Consider the following 27,956-nt stretch of genomic DNA (forward strand, 5'->3'; position numbering starts at 1 on the left):
ATATATACAGGGTGTTAATGAGCTATACCGACAAACTGTAAGAGGTAATTCCTCACATGAAAATAAGAGAAAAAGTTCATATGGACCTATGGCGAAAAGTGCATAATTTCAGAGCTAGGGCTATCCAAAATCGCGAAAAAACTAAATTTCAATAGGTCCTGTTTTGAATTCCAGAAACTGTGGATGGTGGTTCTTACCAGCGTAAAGGAAGCCAGGCATATACAATCCAAAAATGCATATTTCATCAATTGTCAATAGGTGTAGAGGGTATTTCCTACAGGGTGTAATTCACAGATATTTTTTCAATAGAGTTTTCAGATGTACCCTGATTTCAAGAAGGGTCCAAATTAGGCAGAAGATAAACCTTGACAATAATGGACATCCAATGCTTTGGAAGGAAGTCGGAAGTGTTAAGAACCGGCAGCTCCATGCCTTTTGTGTTCGGAATAGCGTGTGATGCGATGTATTTCGTCACGGTATATTTCACGTTTTCTTCACTTATAAGCGTGAAAGAAAACATCGCAGCATTTGTTTTCCCGAATACGAGAGACCGTGCTGCTGACGATCCTTAAAACTTCCGACATTGCGCTAAAGAATTCCGTGTTCACTGCTGTAAAGGCTTATTGTTTGCCTACCTTGGACCAATCATAAAGTCAGAACATATCTCAAAATTCGGTTGATGGCATGTCTGGGAATTTCACCCTGCACGGAATACTCTGTACACCAACTGAAAATTAATGAAATATGCATTTTTGGATTGCGTATTTGTGACTTCGTTTACGCTGATAAGGACCACCATCCATAGTTTCTCGAATTCGAAATAGGGTCTCTTGAAATTTGGCTTTTTCGCGATTTTGGACAGCCCTAGCTCTGAAACTATGCACTTTCTCCCACAGCAGATCCATATGAACTTTTTCTCTTATTTTGTGTAGGGAATCACCTCTTACAGTTTGTCGGTATAGTTCATTAACACCTTGTATATGGACTTAATTACTATTTTAGTTACTATATATATGTATGTGTGTATAATACACTGTATATTTGTTCTATTCAATGATTCAAAGTTTCTTACAGCAGGTGCGTTTTAATGATTTTGTAATGATTCTTATGACACATATATGTTTGAATATATTCTGAAGTTTCGACAAAGACTTTCAGAAGGTAATTCTGTAGGCCCGAAAAGGCCTGAGAAATATGGTTGTATATTTAAAAATTTACGGCCCGAGCCTGAACGGATATATGTTTTGTAGGCTAGAGTCCGACCCGCGGGCTCGCCCCGAGCCCATGCAAACCTCTACTGCAGAGGGATATTGTACCATCAGTTGCTACAGACATCTCATACTATGATTATAATCAGTGGCGGATCCAGGATATGATCAAGGGAGGGGCTAAACTATGGTTTGCCGTTTTATCCAGTGTAAAGCAGGATTGAAGCCCATTTTATCCAGTGTAAACCTGAACGTCAAGGAGGGTGGCTATAGCCCCTATAGCCCTCCCCTTGGATCCGCCACTGATTATAATCATATAGCTTATGATTTTAACTATGACAGAAGATACCATTTTGAAATAAAGATGCTGCAAACAAAAATGCTGTTTTAGATTGTTAATTACAGAAGACAACCACGGCAGCGCGGTAATATAGCTGTAGCTTTAGGATACCCAACCTTTCATGCAATTTGAAAAGTTATTTATTACCAACTAGGGGTGCGCACGAGTCGAGACATGTCTCGAATCTTGACTCGACTCCACTCGAATTCGAGTCGAGACACACTTTGTAAAATTCAAGTCGAGATAAACGTATTTCTCGACTCGAACGAGTCGAGACTGCTCGTAAAAATCTCGACTCGACTCGAATGTCTCGAAAATATCGGACGTTGTAGGCTGGGCAGACTATTAAAACTGGATAGGCAGCAAACTGTGGCGGAACTAACATCAGACTTTAATGATGGGCAAAGTACAAGTGTATCAGAACACACAGTGCACCGAACACTCCTAACGATGGGCCTCCGCAGCCGAGGACCCATCCATGTGCGAATGTTAACACCACGCCATCGGCAACTACGACTGAAACGAACTCGTGGCCATCGCAGTGGCAGAGTGTTGCATTGTCTGATGAATCCGATATCTTCATCATGACGATGGGAGGGTGCGAATCCGTTCTGTTCCAAGGGAATAGCTCCTTGACATCTGTACTGAGGGACGGAGACAAGCTGGCGGCAGCTTAATTATGCTCTAGGGAACATTCACGTGAACATTCATGTGTCTAGTGGAGCTCAAGCAAGGCACCATGACGGCCGAGGCGTATTGCACACTGCTTGCAGACTACGTACACCTCTTAATGACGACCATGTTTCCCAACGGTAGTGGCTTTTTTCGACAAGATAATGCACCATGTCACAAGGTCAGGATTGTGATGGAGTGGTTCGAGGAACACGGGCGGGTTCCAAGTAATGTGCTGGTCCTCCAAATTGCCGGATCAGAACCCAATCGAACACATCTGGGATGTGATTGAACGTGACATCAGAGTGCATCGCCCCCTCCTCGTAATTTAGGGGAATTAGGCGACTTGAGTGTGCACATGTGGTGCCAACTCTCATCAGCGACCTACCAAGGATCATTGCGTCCATGCCAAGACGCGTCACCGTTATTATCCGTGCCAAAGGTGGACATACTGACAATTAGGTAGGTAGTCATAATGTTCTGGCTGATGTGTGCGTATGTTTAGCTCGTGTATTTTGTCTCGACTCGAAGTTCGAGACGTCTAGTCTCAAATTCGAGTCGAGTTGAGACATTTTCTCGAGACAAGCTTAAATCTCGACTCGTGCGCATCCCTATTACCAACAAAATTTCAGAAGATACGTGAACTATTTTGCGTATTATTCTAGGAAATTAATGTAAATATTTCAGAGTAATTTGTAAATTTTATTTTCGTTATTAAATAGATAATTTGTAAATTTTTCGCGGGTGTCATAAAGGAGAGGCCGCATGGGGTACTACGGCACTTGTCCAGTTACCTGGTGGATGTGAAGTGGACCGAAGATTGGCCAGAATGATATAAAAAAAAGGGTCATAACTCGAGAACAAAATGCCAGAATAAAGGTCGAGTAAAATAATATACCGGGTACTACTTATTTTGTACCTATGTATACCACTGGATGTGGAATGTGTACGTCAGTTTTCAGTTCCTGATACATCTTTCGTTTGTAGAAAACCACATGAATTTCTTACTATTCTTCTATAATAACATGTCGTCGCCTCTAATAGACATCCGCTCGTACATTAATGGAATCTAGCCTCCAATAAAGTGCTATAATCTTTTAACAAACCGTGATCCGACGGTTTTACGTTCCACGGTTATGCCGGCTAGGTTAAAGGAGATAGTAATGATGAGAAGTGAATGCAATGGTAGAATGAATAAAGTGGGAGGAAACGGGAGAACCCCGAGAAAACGTACGCACACCGTGTTTGTCCAAACAATTGCGCATTTGTGTGCCCTGTTGATCTATAATTTTTCGTGTGAAAATTCATTTCTTGAAGTTTCTTGGCGTTATTTCAGAACAGTACCGCATATGGAACCGTATGAATTTAAATTCATTCACAGATCTTTTTACTCGACACTAGGCTTAACCCAAGTACTTGGCCAACCACCTTGAAAGCTGTCTCTGGCCATCCGTGTTGTAACTCCAAAGTAGGGATGGTCGTTTCCGGAAATCACATTTTCCGTTTTCCGCTTTTCCGGAAACTTTTCCGCCTTCCGTTTTTCCGGAAACTTTTCCGCCTTCCGTTTTTCCGGAAACTTTTCCGTCTTCGGTTTTGCCGGGGAAAATTTTCCGTCTTCCGCTCTTCCAGAAAATTTTCCGTCTTCCGTTTTTCCGAATCCATTTTCAATTTTCCGGTTTCCGGAAAAAATATTTTCCGTTTTTCGGGAAAATGTGGTCATCCCTACTGCAAAGAGTTTAGTAATTATTGCAGGCAGTGGCGTATGTATAATTTCAAGGGAGGTTCAAGTATTGAATCCCATATCCTTTCAGGATTTCTTAATTTAACGTCCCACGATTAGGCACCGGGACTAAGGGAGATAGTGATGATTAAATGGATGGTAAACCTATTGGTAGAATGAAGGACACAAGAAAAAACGAGAGAACTCCGAGAAAACCCACGCACATATTTGCCCACCACAAAGTTTATTTGACGACTATTAGGGTCGAACTAGGGATCCCAAGCAGCAAAGGTGGACACTTTACCACTGAGCCACCGCAGCATACTTTCAAAATAAACGTAATTTATATATACACTATAGTAAAAGTGTATTTTCCACAATACGTTGCTCAACCCCGACACCCCCTTCCATACGCCACTGATTGCACGGAACTAACAAACTATAACATTACAAACTTTAAATGATGAAATGACAATATCTAAAAATAACTTTCTTAAAACTCATATATATAGTAAAGCACTAAATCTACATTGGTGAAGTCGAACAGGCGTTGCTGTAATTTAATACCACAGAATAGCTTTCTTTGGATTAGAAAAAGAAACGGCATTTTTTTCTTCTTTTTCTACTAATTACAACTGTTTAAGTGTTTGCTTTTCTTGATTCTCATCTTCACGCGACACTGCCTCCCTCTGTTGGCAGCTGTGGATTTTCTTTAACACAGTGCCTCGTTGTCCATAATGAATTTCAAAGCAGTATTGCCAATGAGAGGGAAATTTCTCCCATTGATAGAAATTCTTTGACACAACATTTGCTAAGAAAGGGATTTTGTTTTAAATGTGCTAACTTGCAAGGGAATTCTGATTATGAATTGATTTTAAAGTCGTAATGCTGAGGCCTATGACATGAGATTTCTTGGAGGTGAAACAATGTGGTGGGAAACAGGGCCGGCTTCAAGGGCGTCATTTAGGGGAGGCAAGGGGCAACTGCCCCTGAGTTTGAGATTTTTAGTAGTAAAACAGTGAAAAACGGGAAATTTTACTTATATCAAGGGGTCTTTCCCCCCTCAAGCAAAATCTGAAATGACGCCCCTGGCCGGCTCTACCCTATGTGCAACACCGAGTGGCAAGTGTTGGGGGTGGCAAAATCTGTCATGACTATATTATTTAAAATGAATATTTCTTGTTGGAAACATACTTCCTGATGATGGTACTTATATTTACTAAGCTGACCTTCTATTTGAATACTACATTCATAAATCATGATTAGGTCACATGGACAGTGCTAAAGTAAATGGTCAAAGAAATTCCATCATGAATTGTTGATTGTTCTCAAATGCAAGAACTAAATTCTCGAACAATATCGAACACCTGTTCCGTTTAGTTAGTTATGACAGTTTTGACTTGAAAACTAGTCTTGTCTTTGTCACAAACAATTTCCTTATCATTGAAGGTGGAAATAATTTTAAAAGAATTAACAGATGTAGAAGGAAAATCAAGAAATAAAGGTAAAAGAGCTAATTGAACTGGAATTGAAAACTGATGTATTGAGATTGAAGCTCCATATTAAATTATAAAAAAGGATTACCATCTTTCCTTTGCAGGTGTGTGTTCGCTTTATCTTTCACTAACATAATAGATTATTATTTTTTAAAGAAAAACAGACACAACGAGATTGTATTTGTGGAGTTTAGGCCTTTCTGAGTGCGAGTGCTCCTTCCCTCCCCTTTCGTTGTTCATGATGGAGTAGCATACTTAAAATCGTGATGGCTTTTAAGATTTTTTTCTTTCTGGAGAAAGGAGAGTTGACAAATGATGGCATTGCACGGGCCGGCAAATTGCCTATTGCCGGCCCTGCACGTACCTGTATGTGAGTTACGAAATATATCTCGTTGTGCAAGTATACCTAGGAAAATTGCAATTTGCTAATAGAATACGAGTAACTCTACTTAAGATAGGCCCTATTAGATCTATTTGTCAATATCCTGATCCACACAGATGAAGATGATGTTTTTGATAAAGGCAATGATAGTATCCTGAAACTATAACAAACATGAGTAACAAAAAGTGTTTACTTTGGTTCGGTTTGCTTCATTAACTGTCTTAGTTAATCTGGATCATAATTAATGTTGCCCACGAAACGAGAAGTAGGATTTTCCTGGCTCGTCTCGTCTGAATTCTCGAGGAATTCTTTCTCGTCTCGTCTCTATTCTCGAAAACGGTGGGGCACTCGGTCGAAGAAAAAAATGTAAAAGCCTTTTGAGGCCAAGCCATTCTGAGTGAGGTTTTCCTGGGTATTCTTCATTCCGTCCAGTCAAATGCCGGATTAGTACCTGATAAAATGATCCCAGGGCCCTTCCTTGGAAAGTGTGATTGCCGAGGGACGTCATTTCTCATACATCACGGGTTAACATGGTCATAGATGCCGAAAGCCCATAAATCAAATTCCTAATCCTAATTCTAGTGACGGCCTAACATGGCCATAGATGCCGAAAGCCCAGAAATCTAATTCCTAATCCTAATCCTAGTGACGGCTTAACATGGCCATAGATGCCGAAAACCCAGAAATCTAATTCCTAATCCTAATCCTAGTAACGACCTAACATGGCCATAGATGCCGAATGCTCAGAAATTAATTCCTAATCCTATTCCTAATGACGACCTAACATGGCCATAGATGCCGAAAGTCCAGAAATCTAATTCCTGATCCTAATCTATTGTCAAAAAGCTTTTCTCGTAACTTTTTTCTAAATTTAAATATAAAATTTATGCCCTGATTTCTTCTTAATTTAATCTAGATCAGAATCTTTCTGCGTCACAAGAAGTTCGCCAAAAGTGTGATATAACAACATTTGAACCATATTTATTATTTGAGTATATTGTGTAATGATTTACGTATCTTTAAACGCTAATAAATGCTTTTTCATTATGTTCGTGCAATCGCTTTATCAATTTCTAGTTTTTATGATATATAAATCAAGTAATGGGGACATCTAAGTCTAAGTCTAGTAGTTAGAGCATTGGATTCATGTCCGCGTGGTCCCGGGTTCGATTCCTGGTCGGTGTTTCCCCAATTTTCGTCGTCCACCCAGTGTCGTGAGGCCAACTGGCATATCACGTGAATAAAAAAGGGGGGGACTGCTACTAGATCTAGAAAGATCCCGATACGCTGGCTAGCGCCTCGCCTTTGTCACTAGGATGGACATAGTTCCACCAAGCGCTAACAGATGGCGTGGAGTGGCTCAGGTCTACAAATTGCGACGTTACGCCAATTAAGTTTAGTTTAAATCATGTAACACTATATAGAACAGTGTTTGAGATCTTTAACTTGAGTGAATTAGTGTTGACCACGAGAGTCGAGAAATTTCTTATCTTCTTCTTCTCCTCCTCCCGAATTTGAAAATCCATTTTTGGTCTCGTAGGCAAACACTAGCTATAAGTACACACGGCATGTTTGATTTGATTTGATTTTCAGTTTAGAGCAACTTTCAGCAGAGAGGCTATATGAGAGGTGGACCTACAGCTTAACGTGGAATCTGAACCAAATGAGCGCCTACCGGGGAATCGAACCCGGATCTCTCACACCAATAGCGCGTACGCTAACCACTTAGCCACGAGAGACCTCTACGGATTATATGTATTAGTTTTCTATGCGTCAAGTTACTTGATTTAAAATATTGTTCTACATATATATCTTTTGTTCTAAATAGCAATTATTCAGAGAGTTCTTTTCTTCTTTCGAAAATTGAATTAATTACAAATTTTAATGGCGAATGATTCTGGAAGTAAAAGCCAAAATCATCAAAGTCTATTATCATCATACCAAGTGTCATCAAAATCGGATAAATTTCATCAACTCCGTGTGATATAAACCTTCTTTGTGACCATATTTTTGAAAAAGAAAAATCCAACACAGGGCGTAAATTTTTGTCTTCTTTGGGTTCTGCCGTAATCTCTGGAAATATGTGGACGAAAGTGAAGACAAAGCTGGAAGCACCTTTAACTAAAATGAATGACAAGAATCAAAAAAGGGCTGCGGTGGCTCAGTGGTAAAGAGCGCACCTCTGGTGCGTAGGGTACCCGTTCGCGCCAAGTGAACCTTGTGCGTGGGTTTTCTTGGGGTTCTTCCATCTCCTCCCACTTTCTCCATTCCACCATTACCACTAATCTCATTATCATCATTGAGCTCATCCGTGGCTAAGCGGTTAGCGTACGCGCCTTTGGCGTGGGAAGCCCGGGTTCGATTCCCGGCGGGAGCTCATGTGGTTCGGATTCTACGTTGATCAGTAGGAACACGTCTTATATAGCCTCGCTGCTGAACGGGACGTTAAACTCAAAATCAACTCAACTCATTATCATCATTCCCCTTATAGCGTCCGTGCATAATCGTGGGACGTTAAACTAAAAGCAAGAAGAGGCAAAGCAGAAACCCGAAGCGTACTTTTGTTATTGTCCACAGGGTACCACAATTTGCATTACGAACATACTCCAAGAAACCGTTTAGGCTTTTATTTTTTAAAATATTTATACAGTATATTACGTGTAATAAGAAATCAGATACAACTTTATTTATTTATTTATTTATTTATTTATTTATTTATTTATTTATTTATTTATTTATTTTGGTAATCTCTCTTCGCATCAGAGTTGCAACTTTTGCAGCCAAAAATGTTGCGCAAGTGCATACAATTTCATCTATTCTTAGGATTATACCCGCAAGTGTCGGTATGGTAGAAATTTACTTTAAACTACATTTTCTAAACATATGTGGACAGCGACAATGCATATAGAAAAAAAAATATAGTAAGCTATATTAATGAAAACTAGAGATGAAATTCAATTCAAACGAGATATCTCAGTTTAACGTCCCACAATTATGCTCTAAAGCAGTGGTTCTCAAACTTTCCGATAACGCAGACCCCCTGTTCATTCGGAAAGTGATCTGCGGCACCCCTTGCAATGCTATCTGAAATTCCACATGGTATTAAAAAAAAGTACGGTATATTAATTAAAATTACCACTGACAAGAAAGATATCAAGAAAAATAATGCAATAAGTAATTTCCTTTAAAGATATGTGATTGTTTCCTAGTGAACGAAATTTCAATTGAAAATACAGTAACTTTCAAGACTCGAAATCATTTTTAAAAGAAGGAAAATCATTTGATAAACAACGTTCTCAAGTGTGGAGTCACTAATGTGAGGAAAGAAAATCTTTGTGTTTTTCAATAATTGCATTGAAATCTGGAATAAGTTTTGTTACTATCAATCTCAGGTCCGATTCTACATTAAGACGATTTCGCTTTAAGGTTTTAATACTGCAAAGAGCAGAAAAGCTCTGTTCATGTAAGTAAGTGGTAGGGAAATGCATCAAATGTTGCAATTTTTTTTTTTTTTTTTTTAAGAGAACTTTTCATATTGACAGGGCAGAAATTTAGTAAAGTAGGAAAACATGTAAATTTACAAACGTAGGCCTTCTAATTGATTTCTTTTTAGTAACTGAAAAAAAACAACACTTTTTTTGGGGGAGGGGGCTCAGGCCCGTCTTTCAGATCCGGCATCTGAAACTTTTGACTGGAACGGGTTACCATCATTGTCATTTATTTGTTTCTTAACTTTATTGGATATCCACGTTTGAAACAAAAAAAGGTGAAAAGGAAAAGGGAAAAAGGAAAGAACAAAGGAACCACAGCACAAGAACAAAACAAACAAACAAACAAACAAGAATAAGCTATGAAAAAATTAATAACAATTTTCTTGCGAAGAGTGCTGTTTAGCTTAACTCTATCTTCAGTTACCCTGAACTATACTACTTAGTATTTCAATTAATAATCCAACAACTATAATAATATGAAATACGATATATGAAATATCGATATATAATAATATGAAATATGAAAAAAACACTTCTCTATAACAGCTGTGAGTTCCATTTTTATTATAACACATTTCAATTTTTAGGCGTCGCGGACCCCACTTTGAGAACTACTGCCCTAAAGATTAAGGAAAACAGATTATTAAGGCTAGTGAATGATGATGGAATACTTGGTGGAATGAGAATATGGGAGGAAACGGGAGAACCCGAGAAAACCCATGGCCACGATGTTGTCCACCATAAATTTACTTGGCCTGGGATCGAACTAGAGACCCCACGAGGTAAGCGCTCTACCACTGGGCTACCATGTCCCCCTTTATCGTTATATTTGTGTAGAATATTCTACAATTAAGAAAGCACCTTTAAAGCATACAAAAGTGGCGACTTTTAAGTTCAATCCGGCCATCTTGATTAGTTACCAAACTGGTATGATATTTCTCTCTGCAAGTGTTAAGATATGCAACCCATGCTATCACTAGTGTCATTTTGGTCGCCTAACCAACGCGAAAGTATGTGTCAAAGTCATTTATTCTCTAAACGGAGTGACAGCATATAGGATTTAAAACAGCACTTACACTCTATCACTCTTACGTTACACAATATATGGCGTGAAATTGAATGTAGACTAAATATTCCTCTGGCGTAACATGTACAGGCGTAACTAGAGAGGGACCAGCTCCCCCTGGAATATCGTAGGTTTGTGGAAGTTGATTACGCGCTACGACAAGTGTTTGAACATTGGTGGAAACTATGTCGAAAAATGGTTTAAGGTGTGCTCTTTCATGTAAAAATAAATTTTGCTTGAATAAACCCGTTTTAGTATTGTTTTTTTCAAAACGGTACTTACTTTTCGGACACGCCCCATGTTATTATTATTATTATTATTATTATTATTATTATTATTATTATTATTATTAATAATAATAATAATAATAATAATAATAATAATAATAATAATAATAATAATAATAATAATAATAATAATAATAATAATAATAATAATAATACTTAAATATGGTTCTAGTGTAAACTGACCTCGCAGCTTGCATGTACCCAGTAACTAAAATTAAATAATCAATTTAGAAAAGTGTTAGGGAAATTTTTTGCTACTATTGAACTGAATGTTTGAATTTAGGTCTTGGCAACATTGTTTTCTTTTTTAGATGTGACATTTGGACGCTGTGAAGACTGTTGTCTAGTGTTAATTTATAGAACGATTTGCACACCTGGCAGCAGATGTTTACATGTCCTCAGTACAGTCACAAAACTGCATAATAATAAAAATATTCTTTCCTTACAGACAGATACAACGGTGTAATTGCATGTGAACGTTAGGTGGGGCCGCGAGGTCCAAACGGAATTTCTCAGAATTAAAATTTTTAGGATTTGAATAATATTTAGGTTACAAAGTGTCTTTTTCTTTTAAGACAAAAAAAGAAGAAGAATACCACGTGGTTACATTACACATGTGCGTGAGACTGTACTAAGAAACACGTTTTTGATCGCAGTGTTTCTTTCTGTTTTTTTCTCTTTCTTCAAGGGTTGCCAAAGGGGATGTCACACACACAAACACACCTTGTTTCTCATGAATTTATCCCCTGCTATCACAGTTACTTAGAAGTGTGACTACACGTCCTCAAGCCATGATTCATTTAAACAAACCAGTCTTTCAAAAACGTTTTTAGATTTTCAAACTACCTGTAATGTAATCTAATTAAATAAGAAAGTAAAAACAAATGTATTTCGTTAGACATTTGTAAAACTACGGTAGAAAAAATGAAATCTTTTGAGTTTAACATCCCACGATTACAGGCCCGTATTCAAGGGGGGTCTAGGGGGGGCCCTACCAAAAAATTTCACGGCAGTATTGCAAATGAACTATAACATGGTGATGAACTATAATATGGTTGGATCGGGCCCCCTCTCTAGCTTCTGCCGGGCCCCCCTACATTTTTGGACTGGCGACCGGCCTGCACGATTAGATATACCTGTTAAGCTAAGATAGACGATGATTAAATCAAATGAATGATGATGGAAAAATTGGTGAAATAAAGATGTGAGAGGAAACGGAAGAACCCCGAGAAAACCCACGGACACGATGTTGTCCACCATAAACTTATTTGGTCGGGAATCGAATCAGGAACCTCACAAATCAGAGGTAAGCGCTTTACCGCTGAGCCACCGTGCGATAGACATTTTTGGAAGTAGGAGAACGAAGTCCCTGGCGTTCCCCTAACTTTTACCCCTGGTCATGGGTTAAAAATTCTAAATGTTTACTTTTAACTTTTCTTCTTTTACTTTTTGGAGGCCGCGGTGGCTCAGTGATAGAGCGTTCATCTCTGGTGCTTGGGGTCCCGGGTTCAATCCCAGCCCCCGCCAAGTGAACTGTGTGGTGGACGAACACCGTGTGCGTGGGTTTTCTCGGGGTTCTCCCGTTTCCTCCCGCTTTCTTCATTCCACCATTTCATTCATTACTCATCATCACCGTCTCCTTTAGCCTAACCGGCATAACCGTGGGACGTAAAACTCAAAGATTTCATTTCATTTTCTTCTTTTACTTTATCCACCAACTAACTCGTTGTTACATTAATATCAACGTTCAAATCTAAATATATGGTTTCAGCTCTTGTCCTACTTTGAAGTAATTAGAAAGTGAAACAAATACACTTTTTAACTTACAATTTAATCCTCACAACAGTTTTGAAACTGGAAATTATCTGCACACTCGCGCCATCTGTTGGCATCATGCAAGAAGCGCAGATAGTGCCACCTGTTGGCGTGAGTGTTAACTATTAGAATTAGCATTACAGACTAAGACCTTTCCCTCTTATAATAACGATTATCAGTGCACACCGTGGTCTCGTGGTTAGATCGTTGGGTTCATGTTCACATGGTCGCGGGTTCGATTGCCAGCCGGTGCTTCCCCAATTCTTGGCGTCCATCCAACGTTGTGAGGCAAATTGGGGAGTCACATGAATAAAAGATGTGAGGGCCACTCGGTCTACGAAGCTCCTCATACGTCTGTTAGAGACAGGGCAACCTGGACAGATCACGTATTCATTGCTAGGATGGATGTAGTTCAACCGATTGCTAACAGATGGCGTTGGAGTGGTTCAGGCCTACAAAAAATGCGTTACACCAAATTATTATTATTATTATTATTATTATTATTATTATTATTATTATTATTATTATTATTATTATTATTATTATTATTATTATTATTATTATTATTATAGTATTTTATGATATTGACTGTATCTATTTTAATCTTATTTTATAATCAGCTTTAATCTTGTAATGTGAATATATTAAACTTCTGACAAAGGTCTTTACCTACTATTATTCATTCTATATCACAAATTTTCTGGTCTGTTTTAAATGATTGTATAATAGTCTTAACATAGTGCTGTATTTTTGCCAATGAGCTGTTCACGGCACTGAAAATAAAGTTATTATTATTATTATTATTATTATTATTATTATTATTATTATTATTATTATTATTATTATTATTATTATTATTATTATTATTATTATTATTACAACGTACACATATAATTACATAAACAAAACGCAAACACCCTTTAAGTAGACTTCCTAGCAGCACCATTATGTTTATATCTCCGTTTGCTTCATTTCATTGGCACAGAAAACGTTCCAAACGATTAAAATGTAACATAACCACTTAAGGAATTATAGGTAAGTATATAACTCTACGTATTTAAGAGAAAAAAAAGGAAGTATCTGCGTACTTAACGCAAATAACACGAAACCATGTTTTATCGTTTGCAAAGTAGGTCAAATAGTGTTAAGCTTCATATATATGTTCACAATGGGTGATCATTTTAAGTGGGGAAGACACGGTCTCCCTCCCTCTTAAAACATAGTGATATTTCCTGATTATGATAATGGACACGAAACCTCAAATATAGTAGTAATTCACAAAGCATAGCGGTACAGTAAAACTAAGGGAACAGTTTGGAAGTATTAAACTACTTCCCGAGAAATAGACTGTAAAATTTTATGTTTTTTTATGAACCAAATCCATTGTTGTTTGACTTTCGAAATACCCAAAAATCATAAACTAAAGAATAACCATTATTGAGCGGGATAATGTAACTGTATGGACTTGGAAGCTATTTCGTAAAACTCTGCAAAACGACTGACATGTTCTTGCAAAATTGGTTGTTCGTAAAAATTTTGTTTTTCCAGGACATCAGCGATGACGAAGGCGCGTAGAATAAAGCTCAGAAATCGCGTCGTTGTCACGATTCGCCTAGAGCGAAAAAAAAATTGCCAATTCGCTGAAGCACACACCACACAGGCTACTCACTCCGAAAGTGTTTCAGTGTCTTGCCTGCAGGTGGCACTTACAGCAAACCAATTAAGAGCTCCCAGGTGCAAAAAAATAAGAAAAAATGGCATCTGCTTACGTCATCAGTGTTTTTTTGGACCTTTTGCCCCATCCGTGTGTGTGTGCTTTATCGTATTTAAAAGGTGCGAAGAGTTACGTTCTTCCCACCTGTGCAAGGATTCCACTCTTCTCTATACACTGCAGACAACATATTCAGTTCATGATTACGGTCGCTGGAAATCTCTCTCTTCTACAAATACGTTGATTGCCAAATCTTCAAATGCTATTCGCATTTATTATCGAGCACCAAACAAAAAAATATTCGCTCACGCCAAACCTTTCTGTCTACTTATACTGTAAACCAGCGTTTCAAAAACTTTATTCGAATTCGAATCACTTTTATTAGTCAAAATGTTGTATGGACATTCTTATTCTTGTTTCCTCCTAGTGTCGACCATGAGACAGGACTAGACGAGAATAAGTACAAAAATGTATTTATTTATTTTTGCATAGCTAATGCAATTTTGTATTTTACAATGCTGTTTGTTAGGTTACTTTACTTAGTATGTGTTAATTTTTATATAGGTAATGCAAAGTTACTTTGTACGTTGCATTAGTTTAGTTTTTATTAGGTTACTTTATTTAGTTTTTATTTCATTTATTAGACCTATTTATTTTTCATTTATTTTTGTATAGCTAAAGCAAAGTTACTTTGTATTTTTCTCTAATGCTGTTCATTAGGTTACTTTATTTATTTATTTTTGTATAGCTAATGCAAAGTATTTGTTTTTCACAATGCTTTTTACTAGGTTACTTGATTTATTTATTTTTGTATAGCTAATACCAAGTTTCTTTGTTTTTACAATGCTTTTTATTACGTTTATTTATTTTTGTATAACTAATACAAAGTTTCTTTGTTTTCACAATACTTTTTATTAGATTACTTTATGTATTTATTTATTTTTGTATAGCTAATACAAAATTTCTTTCTTTTCGCAATGCTTTTTATTAGGTTACTTTATTTATTTATTTTTGTATAGCTAATACAAAGTTTTTGTTTCTCACAATGCTTTTTATTAGGTTACGTTATTTCTTCATTTTTGTATAGCTAATACAAAGTTTTTGTTTTTCACAACGCATTTCACTAGGTTACTTTATTTATTTATTATTGTATAGGTAATACAAAGTTTCTTTGTTTTTACAGTGCTTTTTATTAGGTTTATTTATTTTTGTATAACTAATACAAAGTTTCTTTGTTTTCACTATGCTTTTTATTAGATTACTTTATTTATTCATGTAGAGCCAAATGTCCCAACTTAAATTTTACATCCTTCCATACTAAGTAGAACTAAAAGTTCGCACAGATATGTAAACTCAACGATATTTTCACATAATTTTCGCTGTACCTTATAGATTTTCTTTAAATTAGTTGAAAGAAAATCAATATACCAGACCAGGATTTCTCAACCTGGCGGTCGCAACCCCTAGGAGTCACGAGATTGCTTCATGAGGGTCGCGAAGATAAGCGGAAGAGATAAATAAATTTATAATTTAATACCGGAAAATATTTTTAAATATTATTGTGGATTTTTTTCTGATAAGCATATTTTTATTTTTATAATATTGTTAAGAACAACAAAAATAGGTCTACTAAACATTTTTCAACTGGCGCAGAGTTGTTTAAAAATGAATTTAAATGAAAGAGATACGATATGAAACTAATGAGAACTGCATATTCAAATACCAGAAAAAATCAAAAATGAAATGAAAATCTTTGAGTTTTACATCTCACGATTATGCCGGTTAGGCTAAAGGAGACGGTGATTATGAGGAATGAAATGGTGGAATGAAGAAAATGGAAGGAAACGGAAGCACACGGTGTTTGTCCTCCACAAAGTTCACTTGGCCCGAGCTGGGATCGAACCAGGGACCCCATGCACCAGAGATGAACGCTCAGAAAAATTCAAATGCAACAAGACCTGCATATTGAAATACAATTAAAATTGAAAGCTAATGAGATACCTGAGCATGGTGTGATTTCACTAGTGCGGCAATGTCGGTTACAAACCAGGAATTATAAGGGGGTCGCTGGCAAGAGAATGTGGTAAAATGGGGGTCGTGATAAGAATTAGATTGAGAACCACTGTATCAGACCCGTAATACTTCTTTTTTTAAGCTTATATCGTAGGATAAATAAATAAATAAATAAATAAATAAATAAATAAAGAGAAATCAACTGGAAGTTTTGACAAAACGATTTAGCAATACTGACAACTATTAAAAAAAAAAAAAAAAAAAAAGCCAAAATAAGATGGTACTTGCTCACGGCTACACGATGGGCATTGTATGTCCAAAACAAGCTACTTTAACATATTTAATATACACTTATTCGTGGAAATAGAAGTTATTTAGAAAGCTATAAAGATGATGTTGTTTCTTTCTTTTCTTTCAATTTTGTTTTTATGACTTGAATATATGAAAAGAATGTTGGATATATGAATTTAAACTTAAAGGACAGCACGAAGTCCAATGGAGTCAAATCAAGCGAATATGTGGAGTGTTTAAGGACTGTGGACTTTTTTTTTTAGCATAAAAACTGATTCAGAAGAAAACTGGTGCGGGTCGATGCATTTTCTTCTGCGATAATTTTTGGCCAAACGAAGAGTCATAGACCACAAACACATTCCCTATTCACCAGATTTGATCCAAGCGGCTTTCATGTTCTTTTTTCTAAATTTAAATCTATCCTCAAGGGGGAGCATTTTGAGAATGTTAAATTTATTCAAGCGAATGTGTCAGCGGTGCTTAACATTCCACCGAATGACTTTCTTAGGGTCTTCCAGAGCCTCTACAACTGGTTTCGCGAATGCGACAGCGTTGTTGAACAACATTCCACCAAATGACTTCCTTAGGGTGTTCCAGAGCCTCTACAACCAATCCCGGGTATGTGACGGCGGTGCTGAACAACATTCCACCGAATGACTTTCTTAGGGTGTTCCAGAGCCTCTACAACCAATCCCGCGTATGAGACGGCGGTGCTGAACAACATTCCACCGAATGACTTTCTTAGGGTCTTCCAGAGCCTCTACAACTGGTCTCGCGAATGCGACGGCGTTGTTGAACATTCCACCAAATGACTTCCTTAGGGTGTTCCAGAGCCTCTACAACCAATCCCGGGTATGTGACGGCGGTCCTGAACAACATTCCACCGAATGACTTTCTTAGGGTGTTCCAGAGCCTCTACAACCAATCCCGCGTATGTGACGGCGGTGCTGAACAACATTCCACCGAATGACTTTCTTAGGGTGTTCCGGAGCCTCTACAACCGGTCCTGCGAGTGTGTGGCTAGGAACGGGATGTATATGAAACATTAACATGGTTATACATTTTTCTGGCAACGTCAAGTATATTATTTCGAGGTAGTAATTGACTTATTAGACGGATTGTCAGTGGCGTATTTAGGGGGGTGGCTTCCGGGCTTAAGCCCCCCCCCCCGAAATCTTACTTAGTATAGTAAAGTAAATGAAATATCTTGCAGAATTTTCACATTTCCAGGCAAAGCCTCCCCCGAAAGTTACCAAAGCCCCTCCCGAAACAAAATCGTAAATACGCCACTGCGGATTGTATATGATTTGACTTTGTTCACTGTAAAACACATTCAAATTATCACAAAGACCATTCTTTCCCGTGTAAATTTAGTATTCAATGTAGACTAATGCCCATATATCACCCTTGGACATACCTCTGATTCCACAGTATAGTATTTGGGGGAGGGCAAGGGAATATCGACCCTAAAATTCTACAACTGGGGGATAGTGAGAACTTGAGGACATTAAGTATAAAACAAATTGCCCGTCCATAATTTTAGCCAACCTGTACGCTGATCTTTAATACTACTGCACCTCATACTTTGTAACAGTGACGACGCCAGTTTTAATTTGTTGGAGGACAATTGGAGTGGCAGAGACATTTTTTGAGAGGGCAGCTATTTTATTGTAAACCGAAAATAAGAGTTTTATATTACGTGACCTACTTTGCAATACATATCCAGAGGGTGCGGACGATAACAGCGGAGAACACCCATCTTCCTTTTCCCCTTCTAGTGACGTCACTGCCCTATAGGTTATGCCAAGAGCATTGTCTACAAATCAGGGACGTACGTAGGGAGTGGATCCTGGGAGTCCAGACGTCCCTAGAATTTTCCTGTAAATTTATTCTAATTTCAGGAGCAATTTTACAAATTTTAATATAATTTATCCTTATATTGAATTTAGACCCCTCCCGAAATAAATTTCTACGTACGTACCTGCGTACGTACAAATCATTTACAGAACGAATAAAGATTTCCAGAGAAGAGTTCTGGGGCTGTTTCGTCTCGAAAATATATGTTTCTACTGAAACAGCTGTTTCGTCTCGTCTCGTCTCGTTCGCAGTAATAAAAATCAATTCCAAGAACTGGACGATTGCAACAAAGACTTTGATAAGGACATGCTGAAACGGGTTCAACTAGAGTTTATTTAATGGTAGCGAGAGAGTTCCTGGCTTGATCACAGGCAGGAACGCACGCACGCGGGGGTCCATCGGTCCGGACTCCCGCCCGCCTCCAAAAAGAACTTTGTAACTTGACTAACATTTTTACACTTTCTCAACAGAAATATACGATGGCGAATCATAAAATAAGTTACACTAGCTCGCCGCGGGAGCACGCTGTGTGTCGTGACTGGCCAATGCGGGACAGACTACAGTAACTCTGACACGTCCGAGAGGAAGGTTTGTGTGGTTTCCCGTTGTGTTGTGTGTACAGAGCGGGCTAGATCCAATGCCGCGTCAACTGAATGTTCACTCCAAATTGACACTCCATTCGACAATCAACGCGGCTTCGTATTGTCAAACGTTACACCGGTTGCGTAAGGCAATTAAAGAAAAAAGTCTGGGAAAATTGACCGCCGATGTGGTTTTGTTGCACGATAATGCAATACCTCACAAGGCCCGCCAAACGTCCGGGCTGCTGCAACGATTCAAGTGGGAGGTATGGCAACATCCTCCAGACAGTCCGGACTTAGCGCCATATAATTATCATGTATTTGGTAAGCTGAAAAAGGATCTCGGTGGACGATGATTCCGGAACGATGAGGAGGTGAAAGTAGCTGTCTCCAGGTGGTTACATAGCACTGGAGGTGATTTCTATGCATCCGGAATCGAAAAGTTGGTTGACTGTTTACAGTCTCTTGGTGACTATGTGGAAAATTAAACGTACAGTGTATGTTGTCATAGCCGTGTTGTCAATGTGTAGGTGATTTCATAAATGGCCGTAACTTGAAAGTGAACTTACTTTTTGATTCGTCCTCGTACCTCTGTAACAGAGAAATTGTTGATGTGGTCTAAATATTTGATTTTACACCTCATTTGTACTCTTCTTTTTGTTATAAAAATAATCTACTTCTACCTGGTCCACTGTTCTGAGAATATAAGCTATGTGACAATAATTAACAATTACTTATCGCCTTTTCAAGTGCAAAATAACACCGTTCAGTTCTACATATACCCCTCCCCCACCCCAAAAGACTTTAGATCCCTCCCAACAAAAATTTCTGGGAGTGTGCCTGATCCTAGGCCACCTTGCATTTGGGCTTTATGGTAGACATCATATTCGTGAGTTTTCTCGGGGTTCTCCCAGTATCTCTGACATTCTCATTCCACAAATTATTAAGCACCCATCTCCTTTAATCTTGGAGTATAACTGTAAGACATAAACCTGAAATATTTCATTTTCCTCTGATCCAAGACACTTTTACAGTAGAGACTTGCACGGGCCGAATTTTTCGGCCCGAGCCCGATCCAGCCCGAATGTGCCTAGGCCTGGCCCAGCCCGGGCCCGAAAAGTTTTGAAGATTTTCGGCCCAAGCCCGTCCCGGCCCGATGAGTTTTTTAAAATTCTTGGCCCAAGCCCGGCCCGGGCCCGATAAATTTTAGAAGTTTCATTTTGTAACATTTTTCGTGGGCATACTTCTTCAACGTTTGTCTTTATTCTAATTATCGTTTAACGAAAGTCAATAATTATTGCAATTAATCGGCCCCAGCCCGACCCGACCTGAAGAGAAATCAGTGTCGGCCCGCCCAAGCCCGGCCCGGCCCAAAGAAATAACAGAGTCGGCCCTCCCAAGCCCGGCCCGTGCAGGTCTCAATTTTACGGCTCATACAAACACATACATACATGAAGAAACCGCTCAACTTGCATGAAAAATGATAAAACCACTGGCAAGATGATCGTCTATGGCCTCGTTCATGTATGTTGAAAGTTTTCAAAATCTTCTGTAAACAAGCATGATGGTTTTGCCGTTCTTCATGCATGTTTACCGTGTATGGGCTCGTTCATGCAAGTTGGTTGTTTTATACATAGGTCCGCCAATCACGGCAGCAGAAATCACGTGACTCTCCTGCGATTCTTTCTTCTAGTAAGTTGGACAGTAAGTTGGTATTACGTGTGTCTGCAAAATATTCTTCCAAGATGAATGACGAAACAAATCTTCCATGCACATTGGTCATGGAAGTGTACGTTTATGGTTCCTTAATACAGTGTTTTTTTTTTTTTTTTTTTTTTAATCTTCTCTAAATGTACTTACTCTATATGTTTGAAGTATGTAAATAACTGATAATTCAAAACTATTTTCCGAGATCTTAAAATTTTGTAGAGGTAATGTATATGGGAAGTATCAGAATTATTTTCCGTTAGTAAACTTGTAAAAATAGATAGAAGATAAAAGTCATAGTTATATAAATAGAAACAATTATAGGCAAGAAGACAGGAAAGCAACTGAGTTGACTCGCGTAGTTTGTTTGTAAAAGAAATTTAAAACCTGAACCATTTGTTTGCTGAGCCATCTAACAAGCCACTCCACAATAACTGCCCAGTCATCGTATTGAAACCCAGCTGATTCTCTTAGCTCTTCAGAGAAATGGAAGAAGTAATCTTTCAAATTATTTCTTGTTGTTTGTACGAGGTCTGCTATTTCGCGCCGCACCCTGAAGGTGTCACTTTCTTCCATATTTGTTCTTTTCTCTCTCTCTGTTTTCTTAATATGATAACTATTAGTTTCATCTTATAATATACGTTTACATAACATTTTTTTTACATATGTTAGAAATAAATCGTGTTTAAATTTAGGGATGCGCACAAGACAAGATTTATGGCTGTCTCGATTCGAAAATGTGCTGTAAAAGTGATGTCTCGACTCGAAAAATATATATTTTTCTATTGGAAGATCCGTGTCTCGACTCGAATTTTGTCAGGAGAATCCTGTCTCGACTCGTCTCGTGCGCATCCCTATTTAAATTATACAAAAGATTGCAGTCTTGGCCAAAAATTAGTTCTTGAATCAGGAGCCACAAATATTTTTGAACGGCCCCTAAATCGAGTTTTAAGGGCGTAAACGGGATAAGCACATCATACTGAGATAACTGATCAGTGGCGTATTTAAGGGGGGCTTCCGGGCTTAAGCCCCTCCCGAAATCTTACTTACTATAGTAAAGTATATGAAGTATCTTGCTGAATTTTCACATTTTCAGGCAAAGTCCCCCCCCGAAAGTTAGCAAAGCCCTCCCCGAAAGAAAATCGTAAATACGCCACTGTAACTGATCGTATGAGTTTGGCTACACTATATGTAGTTCTTCCGATATAAGACCTACAAGAAAAATTTTGATTGAAATGTATTGTATCTTTGGATCCAACGATGGTGGGTTCAAGGAAAATCAACATCAAGTAAGATTTATAAAGAATTTCAATCTAGTTCATGAGCTTTCTTCGTGGTTAAGCGGTTAGCATACGCGTCTTTGTTGTGGGAGACCCTGGGCAGGGGTGGATCCAGGATGGACTTCTGGGTGGGGGGCGGTGGGTTGTAATACTGCTACTTAGAGCTACTTCTAAGACCTCCAAACTGGGATGGGTTTTATTTATATATAAAATAACAGAAAAGTGTCCTCTTGTGGGGGAGCGATTGCCCCCGCTGGATCCGCCATTGACCCTGGGGTTGATTCCCGGTGGGAACTCATGTAGTTCGGTTTACGTCTCATATAATCTTGCTGCTGAGAAGCACGCTAAACTCAAAATGAAATCAAATCAATCTATTTCATTAAGAGCCCCTATCCATCTTTGATTACAAGCAATATCGTCATTTCAGGCTTGGGAGTGCTTGAAACCCTACTAGTTGAAATACACACTTTATAAGAGGTGCAAAAAGGAATTCATACTCTTGTGATTTGGGCGGAATATTAAAATTCACGGAAATTTGAAGTAACACTTCCTTTCACCCTAGCGACAGATGCCAAAAGTAGTAAAATACTTTACCTGGACAAGTAGGACAGCATTCTCCTGGTCTTGGTGGTATAGGATATCGACATGATGTGTAACATTTGATTTCCGTTTCTGTTACAACACCAGCTTTGCATGTGAGCACTTTGCACGGGTTATCCGGATCTGTCCACTCTTCATCGCTTTGGTATGAAACACCTTTGTACACACATCCTAGAAATAGAAGTAAGACCGAATATATATATATATATATATATATATATATATATATATATATATATATATATATAACTGCAGGTATATACGCCAGTGCAGCTAAATACGCCAAGTGTTCAGTGCTGGGACGTTTCCGACGAAATCTGTTAGAATGCACCTACAATAAAAAGTGCCATAGTCTTGGACAAGTCCGGTTTGACAAATACTCCGGGAGAAAGCGCTGGGACCGCCACGACGTACAGTGTTGTTTGCTTCGGGAAGATTCCGTGGAAGGACGTTATTTCAACAGAGGTAAGAATTCGTCATTAGCAGGGCGGTGCCGTGAAAAATCAGCGCCCGGGGCGACAGTATACGACGACGCCCCCATACATAAATTCCAAGCAATTTTTCCTATTTTTTCCTTTTTTCTCCCGAATTTTTCGCCCCTTACTTCGGCGCCTGTGGCTGTCGCCCCGCTCTCCCCCCTCACGGCACGGCCCTGGTTATTAGTACCGTGCTAACTCAGAATATTGCCGATTGTTTATAGCAATGTACACTCATGTCCAAAATTATTGTCGCATATCTATTACTGTCTTCTTGTAAGAATATAATTTGATAATGATTTTGCAGGGTACTTTTAATACTGATACTATGTGTATAATCGGGAAATGTATATTTGTGGTAAATTTCATAGGAAAAGAATTATAAATACGAAAATTAGAATGAGTAAAATAAAATGTTGCTAAATGGACAAGGAAATTTTATTTTCATTTTATTGTTCTTATTTACTGCTCTTTTGACATGAAAATGCCACATACATATCTTTGCCAATTATACGTATACTAACATTATAAGAAATACCGGGCGAATTCGTTATCAAATTATATTCCTAGAAGAACATATTTATAGAGATGCGACAATAATTTCGGACATTCGTGTACATCTTATTTCGTGTTCGTCTAGGAACATTTTGTTTTGTATGTGTAATTTCAGTATTTGTGATTCCATGGCTACTAAATCAACACGAAGCATATTCTTGTTTTTTTTTTTTTTTTTTTTTGTGTGTGTGTGTGTGTGTGTGTTTCATGAAAATTAAGGCATAAAAAATACAACATGGCGTATTTACCTGCACCTACCTTATATATAGAAAGTTTAAAAAGAAAATTAATATCTGACACACAAACACTGATGGTACATTCTAAGAAGAGAGTTTTTTTTCTTTTTTTCATGAAAATAAATATATTATTTTTACTATAAACTGCTGGACATTAAAAATGTAACACAATAAAGGAGCCATCAGGTTGACTCCACATTGACAGGATGTTTCGAGGGTGGAATTGCAGTAAAATTATTAACAGTGTAGCTCTGTTAACATGTGTGCCAGCAGTGTGTCTGGTAATAGCAAGCAGAGAAAGGCTAGACAGTCATAGTTCAGTTGTGTCTAAGTGTTAATGTGACATGATTGTATCTGGACGGATGCCTTGTTGTCGATTTTGGCAGGAATTGCAACAGGTTTTCACCACTCACCGCAAAAGAATTCCAACATATCGCGAGTGTTGAGTATTCTTCCACGACATTGATGTCCGTATTGGACGAATCCTGATACAATGGTGTAAAAAAGAAAGATTGCTCCAAGATGGCAATACTCATCGACGTGCAGGGTCTAAATGGTCGCGTTATACCACGAACCAAGAAGAGAGATTTCTTGTGTGCTTGACTATGTCATATCAAACAACTACTGGAACACTAGCACACTAATTAGGACTTTGTTGCGCAGTGACTAGTGTTCCTATGCACAGTTCGTCGTCGTCTTGTAAGACTAGGGATATTTGCACGGCCGCTTGTTGCTGCATCTGTCTTTAGCATTATAGTGGTCGCATCCACGCCTGGTAGTATCAGAGCAACAAGGTGACCAACGACTGCTTTCTTCATGGCCATACCAGCTCGACACAGAACGTTATGGTGTAGGAGTGCCATTAGATTCCATGCCTGCTCGCCTTGATGGGTTTGCATTCGGCTAAAGCAAGGACTGCGTGGAGCCACTTCTTCAACACGATAACGTGCAATTGCATGGAATCTCATGGCACGCATAGTCTTACAGTTTCTTTTGCAATTATGTTCCACGACTTCGTTCATCCAATCTCTTGCCAATTGAACATGTCTAGTTCATGATGGCACAATGTCTCAAACACCAAAAACCTCTCCCAGCTATAGTTGCTGAGCGCTGGGAATGTGTCGTAGACGCATGGGTTGGTAATCCGAGGAGGAAGTCCAAAGTGTCCTACCCACCATGCCTCGTTGACACTTAGACGTTCTAGTTGCCAATGGTGGCGCTACTGGCTTCTGGATTCAGCTAGAGTTTCACCGTGCTGTCCTACATGCGACATAATGGCGAGCATAATCATTCTCCAATTGTAGTTTAAGTTATTTGTCAGTTACATTTGAGGATCTATTTCTTGTCGTTTTTAGTGGTGCGGTATGAATTTGAATTTACAACGATATATTTACAATAGTTGCCCCCATGTACGCTACAGTTTATAAAAATACACCGAACCACTGTCAAACATCCTGCCAATCCTTCGTTGTTAATTATAGTCAATATCATAAGCCGTGCAATCTTTCATTATTAAATTACAATAAAATTCTGATAATCGTGTTGCAATTCCAAGGTTGTTCAATTACAATGAATCAGGCATAAGGATTACGAAGTCTATCCTTATTAATTTATAATAACATGTAAACTGGAAAATAAAATTAACAAAGTAACAGTGATTGATATTAAAATGGTAACTTACCTTTGCACATTTTACAGCATACATTCTTTGGTTGTTGCAGTTGGAGCATGTAACAGCCCTCTTGACTTTTGCATTTCTGTCGTTGGCACTCAACGTATCCTCTCTGAAATAAAGAGGGAAAGAAAGAACTTGAAAGTACACATTAACGTTGTGTATTAAATGACTTTCCATTAAAATTAGACTTCAAGAAAACCAAAAAATGTATTAAACTTTCAAAAAAAAAAAAACTATAATTTCCATCAATTTCCACAATTGTCAATGCTTATAGGCGAAATTAGGGTTACACAAAACAAGTAATAGGGCCGCGGTGGCTCAGTGGTAGAGCGTTCACCTCTAATGCATGGGGTCCAGGGCTCGATCCCAGCTCGCGCTGAGTGAACTTTGTGGCGGACAAACACCGTATGCGTGGGTTTTCTCAGGGTTCTCCCGTTTCCTCCCACTTTCTTCATTCCATCATTTCATTCATTTCTGAACATCACCGTCTCCTTTAGCCTAGTCGTCAAAATCGTGGGACGTAAAACAAAGATTTCATTTCATTTTTTTACAAATCAAGTATTCTTATTTTGCCTAAAATGGCAAACACAAAACTCTGGGATCTGAATAAGATAGTTGGTTAGGCGAGACAAGGATTAGGCCAAACGATGCAAGATCGTAATGTTAGAATTAGGTTAGGAACTAGATTTCTGGGCTTTTGGCATCTATGAGCATTTTAGGTCGTCACTAGGATTAGGATTAGGAATTACATTTCTGGGCTTTCGGCATCTATGGAATGTTAGGCCGTCACTAGGATTAGGATTAGGAATTAGATTTCTGGGCTTTCGGCATCCATGGCCATGTTAGGTCGTCACTAGGATTAGGATTAGGAATTAGATTTCTGGGCTTTCGGCATCCATGGCCATGTTAGGCCGTTACTAGGATTAGGATTAGGATTTAGATTTCTGGGTTTTCGGCATCTATGGCCATGCTAGTCCGTCACGTATGTGCAATAACGCCTCTCGGCGATCAAACTATCCGAGGAAAGGGAAGAAAGGAAACAGGCTGGGACCTGTAAGAAAAGCACCATCCTGGCATTTGCCTGGTGTGAATGACGAAAACCTCTCACAGAATGACTGGCCTGAAAAAAAGCTTTTACACTTTCTGGACCGAGTGCCCCCACCGAGAATAGAACCCGGGACCGCTCGCACTAAAGATGAGAGAGTTAGCGACTACTCTAGATCGTACGTATATGTAATATAGATAGCAATGATGTTGAAAAAATGAAATGAAATCTTTGAGTTTTACGTCCCACATTAGGCCGGTTACTCTAAAGGAGACGGTGATGATGAGTAATGAATGAAATGGTGGAATGAAGAAAGTGGGAGGAAACGGGAGAACCCCGAGAAAACCCACGCACCCGGCGTTTGTCCACCACAAGGTTCACTTGGCGGGGGCTGGGATCGAACCCGGGATCCCAAGCACCAGAGGTGAACGCTCTACCACTGAGAGCAATGATGTTGAATATCTACAAGATATGCCCAGGCACGGGTATTAGACAATCATACATCATGCCCTCCACGAAACTCAAAATTTGCATACAATAGATGTTTCTAATGTGGATTTTTAATTTTTTTTCAACCTTAACTAATTCCATTTTTTTTTTTCTGGATTACAGATGCTAACACGAATCGGATACAATCCTTCCAGACGGCAATTAATGTTCCACATAAGAGCGGAAATGTCTTGTCTCTCGAAAACGAGTTAAGTGTGGAGACGAACGAAATAAGAAGTACATTTTTTAATTCGAGACGAGACGAGAAACACAATTCTCGTCTCGTTTTCGAGATAACAATCGAGACGAGACGAGACAAATTTCAGACATTTCAACAGCAACACCACTCTTAGATCTCAAATACTGGTTTAGTGTTGTCTGATTCATAATGAAATAAAGGTATAAGTTGATAGAGTGATTGTACGAACACAGTGAAGAACATCTATCAGCGTTTAAAGATACACCAAATCACTACACAACATGCTCCAATAACGAATATGGTTTGAATGTTATAATATCACATACGTCACGGAACTCTTGTCACGCTCAAGGATTCTAATAACTTCCAGATTGAAAAAAGTAGACATGAATTTACAATTTGAGACGACAAACATTGATTTCTTTTTTAGTTTTACGTCCCACGGTTATGCCAGCTAGACTAGACGCGACTTCAAAGAATTTTTCTAGAATCGGGACTTCTACAAAATTTATGGTACAAGAAATTCTTTACTTCTCGTCTTGGTTCCTGAGTAACACTAGATACGAGACGGGACACAAAGTTCTTTCAATAGAAGATACACTTTTCGAGACGAGTCATCACTTTCTCAGCATCTTTTTGAGACGAGACTATTCCAAATCTTATCTCAGAAACAACACTAAAGGTAATAATAACAAAAAATTGAAGTCAATAACCCTGACGTTACAACCACTAATTTCCATAGCTGGATAAAGATTTTTTTTAAG

General features: G+C 38.4%; 1 protein-coding gene across 3 annotated transcripts in view; it reads right to left on the reverse strand.

The window, feature by feature from the left end:
* The window catches only part of cv-2 (crosveinless 2-secreting protein), a 267,655-nt gene that overhangs the window by 37,988 nt on the left and 201,711 nt on the right, over window positions 1–27,956 (reverse strand). For all 3 annotated transcript variants that reach the window (XR_014129164.1, XM_081746144.1, XM_081746143.1), the window contains exons 4-5: window positions 25,466–25,568; window positions 22,512–22,688 (exon numbers count right to left, since the gene is read on the reverse strand). Coding sequence is in view for 2 of the 3 variants with exons in the window: in XM_081746144.1 (XP_081602270.1) it covers window positions 22,512–22,688; window positions 25,466–25,568 (280 nt within the window). In the remaining variant the exon portion in view is untranslated. The remainder of the gene's footprint in view (window positions 1–22,511; window positions 22,689–25,465; window positions 25,569–27,956) is intronic.

Source organism: Thermobia domestica, chromosome 18 (genome assembly GCF_964235325.1).
Source record: "Thermobia domestica chromosome 18, izTheDome1.hap1.1, whole genome shotgun sequence".
Taxonomy (NCBI): Eukaryota; Metazoa; Arthropoda; class Insecta; order Zygentoma; family Lepismatidae; genus Thermobia; species Thermobia domestica.